This window comes from Scleropages formosus, chromosome 5 (assembly GCF_900964775.1).
Source record: "Scleropages formosus chromosome 5, fSclFor1.1, whole genome shotgun sequence".
NCBI lineage: Eukaryota > Metazoa > Chordata > Actinopteri > Osteoglossiformes > Osteoglossidae > Scleropages > Scleropages formosus.
This window is the reverse complement of record NC_041810.1, coordinates 32,372,517-32,386,468: the sequence shown is the minus strand read 5'-3', so window position 1 is coordinate 32,386,468 and position 13,952 is coordinate 32,372,517. Positions and strand designations below refer to the sequence as shown.

Sequence of the window (13,952 nt, the reverse complement as noted above, 5' to 3'; positions counted from 1 at the left end):
GAAAAACTGATTTAAAACTAATTCCAAGGAAATTAATAAACATTATGAGATTAGCATCTGTTTTTATTAATCTTCCATCATACTCCTGTGCCAAGTAACCAAGGTACAATTTGTAAATGGTGGTGGAAGTGGGGTGGATTTTAAAACAGCATCTGCAGGTGTGTGTTCTGTAACAATGAGAGGCTGAGGGCCCTAAAAAAAACACAGCACTAACACTCACAGGTTCAGCTTCATCCACGACGGCACTTGGCACCGTGGGGGCTGAACTTAAGAGCAGCTGGGCCAGTAGACTGAGAGCAGCACACTGGGAGGCCAGAACGAGAGTCAGGAGCTTGTTAGGACAGCAGATTAAATAAATAATGACTTCAGACCTTCATTCTTGCAAGAGATTTCTGCCGCGGAGAAATGTTTTGCTTTGTAGGAACTAAGCATCTGTAGCCAATTTGCAAGACATACGCAGAACAAACACACAGTACATTAGGGAAGAGGAATTAGCACAACACTTGGCAGTTCATCTACAAAGAGGTCATTTGGAAACAGTATGCATGTGCAGGTTGTAATCCTACAGGAATCTTCTGTCTTTCTCAACATTGTGTTCATCTCAGATTAAAACATGATTTAAATATAAATGCCTAGATTATCAGCGTGCAATAATATGCAAATCAAATTCCATCTTCAGAAAAAAAACACATTTAAAAAACAAAGATTCCCTAAGTACATTTTGATTTCTGTAAATATATCTATTGCTGTGATGTTTCTATCTGCAGTTTTAACTGAGAAAGCAACATGTTATCTGCTGAAATACATAGTTTCAAAGCCTGTGTTATATTCATTCCCATTCTCCAGTTTCCCCCTCAAAAAAGCATCCAGTTAATGGCCAGAGTGACATCCAGTTTGACAGACTTTTTCCAGACGCATTTATTTTTTTTACAATGAATAATGGCCCTGAAATTCTCTTTTCTGGCACAGGATGGAGTGAGGGAGAGTACAAGCATGCCAACGGCAGCACTGTATTCAGTGCATTCAAACCGCATTCTCCTGTTCGTTTAAACACAGCTTTAAAGAATCAAAGGAGTAATAATGTTCCCAGATCAAATCTTTAATTCTCTACAAAGTCATAAGAGGAGCCAGGACTGTAATTGTTTTAAGGTAACATTTCTTCCAGATGTAGAACGCTTAACTGACCATGAAATGAAAATTCTTTAGACAAAACCCTTCAGAGACTCAATTATGCTGTGAAGATATTTTAAAAGCTGCAATTATTTTACATGCCAACACTGGGGAGGGAAAAAGCTATAAAATTTACTGTGCATGTACAAATTGGAGAGCAAATCTACAGTATATCCCTGACATTAGGGAAATCTGTGTTAAAGTGGAAATAGCTATCCACATCAAACTGCTTGCAACTTATATTATGTTCAAATAGGATGGTGTCACAGTCATCTGTATTTCTAGTACAGAGCCTGTCTGAACAGAAAAAAAAAAAAAAAAAAAAAACAAATCCTGTTCCCCTCAACTGCAAAAATATTCACCATATTTACTGAGCAACTACTTATGTAGGATTGTCCCAAATATGGAGCAAAACATGAACCGTATAAAATTTAATGCAAAGGCTAAAAGTGGAAGGGAACTGGTTTTTAAATATATGGTATTTTCCACTTCATGCACCATAAAGCATGAACATACTGTATTTGCTACAATGAAAAATGGCAGAAAGAGTAATGTCCCAGTGGTAAATATTTAAAGAGGTGTACTCAGCTGACTGGCAGCTCCAAGTTTGTGTAAAGACCACAGCCTTACACTGGTACAACCACACAAGGCATCCCGTAGCCCTGCTCTGAGTATGCGGTTCTTGGGGATATCATTGGTATGGTGCTCACGGCAGGCAGAGGTGTGGAGGGTGAAACGGAAAGAAGATCTAAGTCGTCCCACAGTGAGAAAAGGCTCCCCAAGGCCAGAAACATCATTCAAGATCTCCTCCTTCCCTTTGATTCCCAGCTTCTGTGTGGCACTGGGTACCTTTGCAAACATTCCAGTGGGTGGGAAGGGAAAGGCACACTGACAAAAAGCTGAAGCAGTGTTAACACACAGTATTAGCGGAATTACTAAGGCTAAAAGGAACGGATCACCTAGTATGTAGACATAGATCTGTATAGCCCTTGGCAGGACACATCTCCTAGTTATTTGCATTTATACCTTACATAAATTTCAGTATACAATGGCTCTTCTTTTCCAAAAAGAGAGAGCAAAAGGAAGAGGAGGGGAAAAAACGCACCCCCGGGACCAGTTGACAGCTCTCACGCATGGGCCAAGTTACTCTTCACATGAAATTGGTGTTCAGCCTTGTGTCAGGATGTCAGAGGGGCTCCAAAGGCAACCTCAGTAACTTACAGGCTCACCAAACAGATGTACTGAGAAATGTGCTCACATCACTTCACATCTGGCCATGCAGAGGTTTGGTGGGGGGGGGGGAACTAGCCTCTAAAATGTACACTTTCATAAATTCAGGTTGTACTTATTCTGATGTGCCTTTAGTCATATTACAAAAATGAAATACATTGTCTCCTTGTATTATGCATTCATTAAAATACAAAAATTTTCTGGATCATTTACCATTCAACTTTCTAAAATTTGTTTTTATTAGAAAACTACCTGCATTTCCACATCCAACCGGTAAAGGGCAGTAAGAAGGACTCAGACAGAGTAACTGTGGGGCTGCATTAAGTCGGCTGTCTTCTAGCTCCACGGAAAATGTTTATTGGGATGAATTAGTCATTAACCGGCACTGAGTTTGTGGAAAAAAGAAATCTGAGTCATTTTAATTTAGTTTTAGAGGAGTTCAAACTTAATACATAATAATACTTGAGCCTAAGTATTATAACGGTAGCAAAGTTTTCAACAGAACCTTAGCCATAAAAAAATGTGTGACATCTGTATTATTAATCTTTTATTGACTGTGTAGATAAACAGCTGAAAGTGGCCAGAAGCTGACAAATACAGGATATGCTTATGGGATTGAATAGGGGGTTGCAGAGATGACATATCTTTGATTTTCAGCCATTTCTAAACTGTAGACAAGACTCTACCCTGCATCTTGCACTGTGCTTCCAGGACAGCATCTAGACCGCTGTGAACCATGCAGAAGACAAGCAGTTTTTAAACAATGGATAGACGAAATAAACGAAAAACAATTAAATAAAAATGTGTACTACTTTTTTTTAAACAACCTAACTAGTATATGAATTGAGGTATGTCTATTATAAAGAACTTATTTATCACATAGTGGTAAAAGTGACTTTGGATTTAGCAACAAATCGAGTTGATGAACAGACTTTGGGTCATAACTATGTTCGGAAAGCGAGGAGCCATTGCACATGAACTCCCCATCGCTGAGTTACACATCCAGTACACTCTGCTCCGGTTAATACTGGGAATCTCAAGCCATAGTCATTACAGAAAGATGCAGAAGTGACAGAAAGATTAAGTATTTATATTCTTCAAACGTCCTGTGGTTTCATTCCACCGATAAAGAAGCTGTGGTTTTGATTCAACAGCATACAGCTATTTTTCTCCAGGGGAAAAACATTCTGCATTATCCACAGCAGCACAATTTTATTCATTTAAGCAATTGTGAAAAGTGGGTATTTTTATGGAAGAAATTAAATTTTTTCAAAATTTTTTTACACACTTTGTTGCAATCATCCAATTCTAGGTTTACTTTTTTTTTTAAAATCTATTCCTTTTCCCAATTGCTTTCAGCAACTTGAACTAATTGCAGGTAAGTTGAATGAGTAAAGCAGTGGAGCTACAACTTGTAACATTACTACTCATAATTGTACCATTAAAAAAATTGCAATTTTAACTGGTCAAACTTGTACCCACTGGATGATATCTACAACCTTTTGAGCGTCGCATAAAATGTTCAGCTGAAAGGTCTTAGAGCACTGTATGCCATAGCACGTTACATGCTGATCAAGGACTTGAAACCTGAAGGGTACCAGCTCAAGTTTTAAGAAGGGCCTCGTTGTTGTACCTTTTATGGAGTTGCTTTATCTTTAACTGCTGGTTTAAAATATCCAGAATTTTAATGAGATGATTTTCAGTTATTGACAGAGCTGTAGGTCTGTAGTTTTTACCCAGTTAAGGACTGAATACCATGAGGCAATGCCATTGGACCTTAGCAATAAATAGGATGGACTTCTCAACAAGGGGCTACCAGTCCAGCTCTCAGAAGGATTCATACCGTTTTTACCATTGAGCATTAATTGAGTTATATATTTGGGTTTTTTTTTTTTTTTTTAAGTAATTCATCTCTATAATTTCAATAACCACTTGTCCTAAGCAGGGTTGTGGTGAACTGGAGCCCAGAAGAATTGGGCAGAAGTCTGTATACCGTGGACAGGGGGGTACTCCATCACATGATATTATCTTTTTTTCTTTTAAATAAAAATTACTTGTACAAGTTTCTTTGCTGCTGACTGGTGTAGTGTAATGTAGTGTAATGTAAGATAATGTAATGTAATGCAATGCAGGACTCACAGCTGGGAGACTGGCATTGAGGCCTGTGCCTTCCTGTTCTAGCAGGTTCCGCGAAATGGTGATGGATGGCAGCTCCAAGCTCTGTGGTGGAAACTGGGGAGTGAGGTGGCCTCTCTGTGTTGATGGAGCCTCCTGGAGCCCAGGGAAGGCCGATTCCGCCTCGGGAAGCCCTAGTCCCAGCTCTGTTTCTGGAGGTGGTGTGATGGGTGGGATCTCAAACTCCTCATCTCCCAAACTTGGGGTGTGGAACGTCTGCTGGAGCAAGAAGAACACACTGCATCACATTTTTGCTTCATCTGTTTGCATAATAACATCCAATCCAATCAGCAATGAGATATGCATACAACAATAATTTTACTACTGATTCCTTAACATAAAATCAGGTACCCTTACAAAGTTACGGTTATCAATGATTTGTCATCAAGGGTAAAAATAAAATTTAAATTTGCGCAGGCCTTCCAAATTTCACATAGTATATGGACGGGGGAAAATGACAAGCAGCTATAAAATTAACTACCAACCACTGCTGAGAAAATCCACAATAAAACCTTCTAATCTCAAGGCTAAAAGATGTTTGGGTGAAGTGCGGAGAATAAAGCTCTCTGAGACATGTGTTAACAACTTTTTTCCCCCCACAGATTATCAAACGTAGCCTTTGTTCTACTAACTTCTACCCTTAAATCTGCCATCAGAGAGTATAATCCCTCTGCCTCTGAACTGAAGCCTTCGGTCACAGATAATTTGCTTATTTGGCTTCTTCATGATGGAACTCCTAACCTGCTCTGATCATGTCCTCCTGCAGCAGAATTATGGCAACCTCCAAGAGCCTCTCTCCAGAAAGAAGCCCTTCCTACAACATTCAAGCATTAAGACTAAACAAACATCGTGAGCTGTTTATACGAAGAGTACTTTATGCTAGAAAGAACATCTCAAAGCCACGATGGTGCTGTCAAGACTCAAGTCCAAATCTTACCACTATTTTGGTATTTTGGTACTGCTCATTGAACTAAAAAATATCAGTGGTAGTGAGTACTGAACTACCACTGGGAGTGTCTCTCCAGAGCCAGTGAAAGAAGAACAGAGGGCAGGCAGCAGTGGAAATATGTTAACACTTAATCTGACAAAGTGCAACATTATTTGCGTTGCAAGATCCCACAATACTTAATTCATTGCTGTTTTGCAAAGCTACTTTGTTGACAGGTGTTAAATTAAAAGAGCCTGCACGGAAAGCTAATAGCATTTTCCGGGCTTTTATTTTAGCAGCTTTCTTCCCGTTTTTGATATTTTCTTTAGGGCCATTCAAACTTTTTTGCATTCAGCAGTGTGCAGTTTCAATGTGGCTCCACTGTGGAGCACTGTGTGAAGTCAATCATAACCACGGGGATGAGGGACCTCATCCTGGACCACTCACTCTAGTTAAAGCCACTTTCAGACTTTGATCACCAGCTATCTCTCGTATCTCAACAAAGATGCTTGCCTCTAAATAAAATCATTTTTCCATTCTTGTCTGATCCTTTAATCCAAATCTACCATGGGATATGCATTGATTTTTAATACAGGTGGTCCCTAATTTACAATTGCGTGACGTTTCACGAAACCCATCGTAAGTCAAAAATATTGTAAGTCGAAAATGGATTTAATACACCTAATACGCTCTTCTGCATGACAGACTGGGAGATGCGGATCGTTGCCCAGCATCGCAAGAGAGTATCGCTCCGCATATCGCTTGCCCAGGAAAAAAAATCAAAATCCGAAGTACGGTTTCTACTGAATGTCATTCACCACCTTACCATCGCAAATATCTACAAATCATTTATTCATTTTGCAGACACTTTTTCTCTAAATTGTACATCTGTCATGCACATCTCATCTTCTGACATGTACATCTCAGAAAACGATACAAAAGTGACCAACAGACATGGATGCTTAACTAAAGCTAATGTTTTAAAATGCTCACCCTGACAATACATTGTAGAACAACCCTGTATACTGAATACAGGTGAAGTACAAGCGTTTTCAGATCAATGCAAGCTAATGTATAGAGGCTATACAGGCTTAACCAGATGAATTTCTATTAACTTAACTGCAGGTACAAGGAGATAGCTTATGTAAAAAATGTTACTAAACTCATGAACTTTAATTTGCTGTACATATTTATCTCAATGGTACCAATTTATGGCATAGAAAACAGGGTAAGCTAATTAAGTTAGGTGAAAAACAAGCAAGCAAGCTACGCATCATTAGGCACGCTGCTTAAACTGCTGCTCAAGCATTTCAGACACACTGTGCTTTAACACACAGCAGGTCATCAAATGCCAAATGCCTGTCTCTGATCCACAGCTCTGACATTCATGTAATGTCTCTGTCACTGTTTCCCTTCTGTTGCATTTCGAGGAAAATTCAGCTTCTAGGCAGCAGTAGGGTGGAAAGACAATAGGTCATAGCTTTATGTCTCTCAGATTCTACACCTTAGAACAATATATTCATACCTAACATGCCGATCAATGCATAAACTTGTTGTTTAATTTACATTTATTTATTTAGCAGACACTTTTCTCCAAAGCAACTTCCAATAAACTCTATGTAGTATTATCAGCCCACACACCTTATTCACCAAGGTTACTTACACTGTTAGATACACTACTTACAATGGGTCACTCATCCAAACATCAGTGGAACACACACACTCTCTGTCACTCACAGCATGTCTTGGGAGTGTGGGAAGAAACCAGAGCACCCAGAGGAAACAGACAGGGACAAGGGGAGAACATGCAAGCTCCACACTTTTCATTGTTTATTACACAATTCATGAAACCATTTTACAGGGGTAACTGTTCTAAAGAAGTAACTGTTCTACAGAAGTAAGAGGCATGTGTGGAATGGGGCAATGGTGAACCATCTACATATTATCCCTACCATGAATGGTTACTGTGAGTGAAATTTGACTGGACAGCTCTTTCCCTTTAGAGGTAACATTAATTACTGAAATTAGATCACTTTTTTTCCTCATTATTTAGCTCTTTGTGACTGAAGGTCAAACTGTAACAGCTTATACTTTGTTTAATCCATAGTCTGTCGTATTCGAAATTAATTACTCGTGTGCACATTGCTGCGTGCATTTAAAATGGAATTAATAGTTTCAGCCTTCTCTTGTCCACAACACAGGGAAAATGCTTAGAAATACAACTTAGAAATAATAACATAAACAATTTTTGCTGTAGCTAAATTTTAAAATTACAGCAAAGCGGTGAGGACATGACCGAAATGTTTGTGGTCGTGACCCTGGTGTTGCAGAAAGTGGCTTAGATAGCACGAAAACAGGAAAGTGTTGCATTGTGGGCCATGCGGACTTTCATACTTCATCTTGAAAAAATATGTCTATTCACTACCTGCTAATTATGGTGAGATGAGTGAGCGTTCTCTTAGTAAAACTATGAGCCAAGGGCAATGGGTGAAAACGTCATAGTGGTCTCCATTTCACAAAATACTCTAATAATACTGTGTCAACAAGACAAATATTGACCACTGACATATGAGGTATGTGAAATTAAGCCCTGGAAACACAATCCCCAAGAACAGGCTCTGCAGATCAAACAGATAAAAATCCATTTCTACAATTCAGCATTCAGGAAGCACTCCCGCACTATCACCGAGGGTAAAAAAGCTGTTACCACCTTAAGCTACACTGTCTTCCTAAGCAGAATCATGGAGATCTCCCACATAATGGGCATAGAGTAAGTATTTCTACGGCTGTCTCTTTCATCAAAAAAAATAATGAAAGAACCAAGATGTAAGTATAATGTAAGTAGTTGAAATAGCAACTGAGGAGAACAGAAAGACTCTTAACCAAAATAGATGGGAGAAAAATAAACCTCTGAGGGTCCAACCAGCAGCTGCTCACCCCTTGTGGGCATTCTAGTGTAGAAAAATTGTTGTAAAGTTCACGGCAGGCCGAAGCACAGGTGGTCGCCGATTTACGATGGGGTTACGTTCCCCGAAACCCATCATAAGTCGAAAATATTGTAAGTCGAAAATGCATTTAATACACCTAATACACACCTCTGCGTGACAGACTGGGAGATGCTGCTCGCTGCTTCTGCCCAGCATTGTGAGAGAGTATCGCTCCGCATGTCACTTGCCCCGGAAAAAAATCAAAAATTCAAAACCTGAAGTACAGTTTCTACTGAATGTCTATCACCAGCTCACCATCGTTAAGTTGAAAAAAAATCACAAGTCAAACCATCGTAAGTCGGGGACCACCTATACTGGTCGTCACCTATTGGACAGCTGCACTTGATGAACAATCTTGAAGGAAGTGAAAATGTCCATTGTCCACTATAAACAGCTGCTTGACCCAAGCAGGGTCACAGCTGGTTCAGCCGGTTCCCGCTGTGTGGCAGGTCTGGGGTTCAAGCCCTGCTTGGGATGCCTCGCGATGGACTGGCCTCCCGTCCCGGGTGTGTCCCCTCCCCCCTTCGGCCTTTTGCCCTGTGTTGCCGAGTAACCCGGCTCACCGCGACCCTGCTTCGGACAAGCGGTTGTTGACAATGGATGGATGGATGGATGGATGGATAGTCTCTCTCCAATTGCAGTTTGTCCCATTTCCAGAACTTGTACAGCAGTGTCCAACAGAATATGGCATGAAAAATGTTGTGACAGTAATATCTTTAAATCCTTCACTAAACTGTGTAATGACACCAGACTTGGAAATTGTCAAGCCCACGCCACCGGCGTAACCGGTTACACCTGGGGCTCAACAAGGATGACAACATAAAAGGCAGAAGCGGACGAAGAGTGTTGCGGAACCTTGTTTGCCGAATTCCTTCCTCGCTCCAAGTCAGCATTCTCTCGTGACTTTGCTCCTTGCTCCTTGCCCTTCGCACCTTTCCATGTGACGCCCCTTCCTGTACTCTGACCTGCCTTCTAGCGTTTTGACCGTCTGCCTGTTTTCCGACCGCGATTCCGGATATTTGCGTACCACGTTCACTGTTTGAAGATCCTCACCTGTCCCTGACCACGGTTCCCGGCTTACTCCCAAATAAACACTCGCGCGCTCCGCAACTGAGTCTGCCCTTTCCTTCCGGAACGAATCATGACAGAAACGATCAATGACGAATCAGAAAAGAGGCACCATAAAGTTAATACAAGCATAAAAACCAAAAAAAGTAAAAAAATGCCATTATGAAATTTGGGTAGTTTTACTAAGGTGCGGTAGGTAGTATACCAGTTAGTGCTGTCACCTTTTGATCTGCAGGTTTGAATCCCATCTACTCTTATAGTATAGGTGCTCATCCTGAATTGATGAATTAAAAGAAGACCCTGCTCTATGTTCGTAGCTCAACAATGCAAGTCACTTGGGGCGGCACGGCAGCATGCTGGCACAGCAAGCAGCACTGCCGTCTCACAGCGTCTGGGTGGTGCGAGAGGACTTGTGATAGACTAATCAGTCTGTGTGGAGCTTGCACGTTCTCCCCGTGTCTGCATGGGTGTCCTCTGGGTGCTCTGGTGTCCTCCCACACCCCAAAGACATGCTGTTCAGCTTTACCCATAGTGTGTGAGTGATGGAGAGAATGTGTTCCACTGATGTATGGATGAGTGAGCCATTGTAAGTAGTCTATCTAGCAGTGTAAGTCACCGCGGTGAATAAGGTGTGTGGGCTGATGACGCTACATAGAGTTCGTTGGAAGTCGCTTTGGAGAAAAGCGTCTGCTAAATAAATAAATGTGAACTTTGTAAAAAAGTATCGGATAAAAGGTATTGTAGAAAAGAGGTGCGTATGAAAGTCTATAGCGCATCGTTCCCAGAATCGCTTTACACAAAGAAAAACAATTCAGTTTCTATGCGCTTATGTATCATATCCAACACCACCACTGAAAACAGCCTCGGTAATGTGTGATTTTGTCTCCAAAAGACTGGTTAAAAAGGCAAGGCTTTGTGAGCTGGCTGTTGAGCAGCTGCTTAAAATTACAAAGCTATCGGGAAGCAGCACGCAGACCTTTACAAATCGAGGCCCGTTTCATTCACCTTGTTTTACATGCTAATGCATCCTGACTGTGAGCCGACAAAATGGCCGCAGGGTTATTTTCTGTGTAATGGCTCTTGGCTAAAAATAAAACCCATAATGCATCCACATCCTAACTGGCCATCCTTGGCCTTTATTCAAGATGAAGGCATTCAATTCCGCTCAGAACTCAATTTTAATTTGAACACAAAAAAAAATAATTGAGAAGGAAAAGATTTAATTATAATACACCGATTTAAAGAACAGAATGTCTTTGTGACATGTAAATTGGTTTGCTATTGAAATGACTCCCTTGTTACGGAGGAGACGAGGCTTTAGTGAGCGGTGCGTGACGCCCAGGCCTGAGCGAGCATCCCGTACAGGGAGCCCCACGTGTTCGGCAGATTAATGTAGCGTTTCGCTGGAGAAGAAAACTCATTTTGGTGTGAAATGACAGGAGTCGAGCAGGAATGCCGCTTTAATTCCTCCTTGGCTTGCGTTACCAGGAACGATTCGGCCCCCATGCTTTCGGAGGGAAATGGAAATTGGCACTTTACGGTTTCGCTGTTAATTTTTAAAATGAGCGCCCCGGTACGATGCCATCTGCACGGTGACACTGGAAACATTTGTTCCTTTTGATAAAATGCAAATGGACCAGGCTGTTGTGGTAACTCAGCGCGGCCCGCCGGTGCACGAAATACTCTAACAGCTGGGATTCTGTGCCTTCGTCATTGGACCACCCCCCGACTCAAAGCAGCAGCTCAGCACATTTGAACCAAAGGCTGCAAGAGGTGGATTTGAAGGGAGGCTTCGGCATACTTCCCCCTGGTAAGACATCTGCTTGACCACCTGAATCATCTCCACCACGATGCCCACCCCAAAGCAGCAGGTCCCCTGACTCCCTACCATCCAACTGATAGGTCCATTACCTACTCTAAGTGGCTCTCCTTAACCAGGCTTTATGAAATCTCGGCCACCGTCAAACACCCAAGACTTTTTAAACGTCTCCAAAGGCGAAAGACAGCAGACATTGCTGTTAGGCGGTGAAAAATGACTTGTCGTGCTGTGTTAGAGAATTACTGTTTGAGGGAGAGGTGAACACCCCCGCGACCGCAGATCTGCACGAGATTAAGCAATTCCACGAATGCAGATGCAAGAACGGAAGGCCTGCCATCCGTGGTCACACCCATCCAGCAGCACTTCAACATTCAACTCAATTCTCCGGCTGTATGAAGGGGTAAAGCGCTAAGTAGAGTTACGCCGTCAGTCATCTTGCAGAAAAGCAGCAGCTAAATGAAGAAATAATAAGAACTCGCCACGCTCAGGTTCTTATTTTGCGGCTTTCCGCAAAAACCTGTACGACTCCATTCCTTCGGCTGCGGTCCTATTTAGTAACCGAGAGCATAATGTAAAGCAATATCGCCACATGCTGATCTCTGCTGCATTTCATAGTGAAAAGTGGTCCACATTTCAGGGCGAGACCCGCTGCAAATATAGCACTTCCTTTTCCCTGCACTTAAGTGACACAGCTGGAGCCAAATGGTGGAAAACACTTGGACAAAGAGACACATCCAAGTCGCACTCGCTGGCTGAACAGAAAGCCTGCTCATTCGTGTTTCTTTAAGTGCTACGCCCTCTGTTGACCTTCTCACGCCCCCTTAGTCACTCGCCGTGAGCCCCGACACCATCGCTCTGCCAGGTCATACCCAACACCAGCTGAAAGCGCTTTCATTCATCACCACAAACAGCATCGCACAAAAAAAGGATGTGACTGGGGAGAGGGTACTTACATCACTGGTTGTAACGAGGCCACCGTTCGCTTCCGCCATATTCATATAGTTATTATGGCTCCCAAACTGTAGGGGAAGAAAAACAAAAATATCATTAGACTGAATACAAAAGCAGAACTGATATTGCAATATGGTCAAACGCCGTGCATACATAAATCATTTGGAGATAAGGCATATTGCCCTGTTCAGTGTGATCAGTCCATTCCCCTTGTTAAATTACAGTTCATCCTCGCATGACTGGACTAATGGGAGAGAGGGGTTCCTGTCATGTGAGTGACTGGTCATTCCAACATACATGATTTTTTTTTTTTTTTTAAGGGAAAGTAATCTTGTTATACATGAATGAATTCTTTTAAGAAAACATAGCATGAGAACAAAATAAACCAATAAAACTGATATTTATATTGTAATTTAATAGGATTTCAAAAAATACTGTACTAGAAAATTTATGCCCCACTTTGGCAATTTCCACATTTTTTTTTTTGAAACTCTACTAACTATAATTAAAAATAAAATTGTGATTCACTGAAGTGTACAGTATTTCCAAAATCTGGTCACCCTAGGTCTGGTCCCACATGAATGAACTGTAATATGACTGAACATGATGGCTATCTTACAAGACCCTTCACAATCGCCTGAGGTGTGATACCAAATCAGCACACACTAGTAAGGGACCACTCAGGATTGTGGCACGGCTTATAGTGATGTTTGCACAACACTGAGCAGTGTGATCATATCATGGTAAAAACAATGGCACCGTTGAGTTTAGCTGAGCACCTGATGTACACAGGTGGGGCGTATGGTAAGTTAGTGATTTAAAAAAATTAAAAAAAGGCAAAGCACTTTCAGACAATGACCTTCCTCACACACACACACACACACAAAGACTACTGGCAGAAGAGTACATGAACAACAGAGCACAGGATGAAGAGTTATGGGCCAGTGTCCTGAGAGCCTGCAGCTCAAAGTACCTTACGTTTACAATTATTCATTTCGCAGACAAATTTCCACAAATAGACTCAGAAACTGAGTAAACAAACGTGCACTTCACCAGAGTTATAGCTGCGGACACTGTTCTTATGGCAACCTCAGTTTGTCAAATGCAACTATTTGTTTCCAGCACACATTAAGTAAGTAGATGCATATAGAATTGACAGGAAACAGAGGTGATGGAGACAGATTGTGTGACAAAAGTTTGTGGAGCTGCTAGGAGACCAGGATGGAAGTGGATCTGAAATATGTATTTTAAGACCCTTGATGAATGTTGAGGGGGTGCGGTGGCGCAGTGGGTTGGACCGCAGTCCTGCTCTCCGGTGGGTCTGGGGTTCGAGTCCCGCTTGGGGTGCCTTGCGACGGACTGGCGTCCCGTCCTGGGTATGTCCCCTCCCCCTCTGGCCTTGCGCCCTGTGTTGCCGGGTAGGCTCTGGTTCCCCGCGACCTCGTATGGGACAAGCGATTCTGAAAGTGTGTGTGTGTGTGTGATGAATGTTGAAAAGGATTCAGCAGTTCAGAGTGACAGAGGGAGCTTTTTCCTCAACATGGGAGCCAAAACTGAGAACCTACAAAATGAATCAACCCCACAGGCTGTACTATAGAGGAGCAGTGACATGCCATGTAATTCT

The 13,952-nt window shown here is 41.9% G+C and overlaps 1 protein-coding gene across 2 annotated transcripts in view; it reads right to left on the bottom strand.

Annotated features, from left to right (window-relative positions):
* LOC108932956 (TOX high mobility group box family member 3-like) overlaps nt 1-13,952 on the bottom strand; it is a 56,452-nt gene that overhangs the window by 8,836 nt on the left and 33,664 nt on the right. Inside the window, exons 2-3 of one of the 2 annotated variants that reach the window (XM_018749682.2) lie at nt 12,331-12,396; nt 4,540-4,794 (exon numbers count right to left, since the gene is read on the bottom strand). In XM_018749682.2, the coding sequence (XP_018605198.2) occupies nt 4,540-4,794; nt 12,331-12,396 (321 nt within the window). The remainder of the gene's footprint in view (nt 1-4,539; nt 4,795-12,330; nt 12,397-13,952) is intronic. The other variant, XM_029252264.1, reaches the window with a different exon arrangement.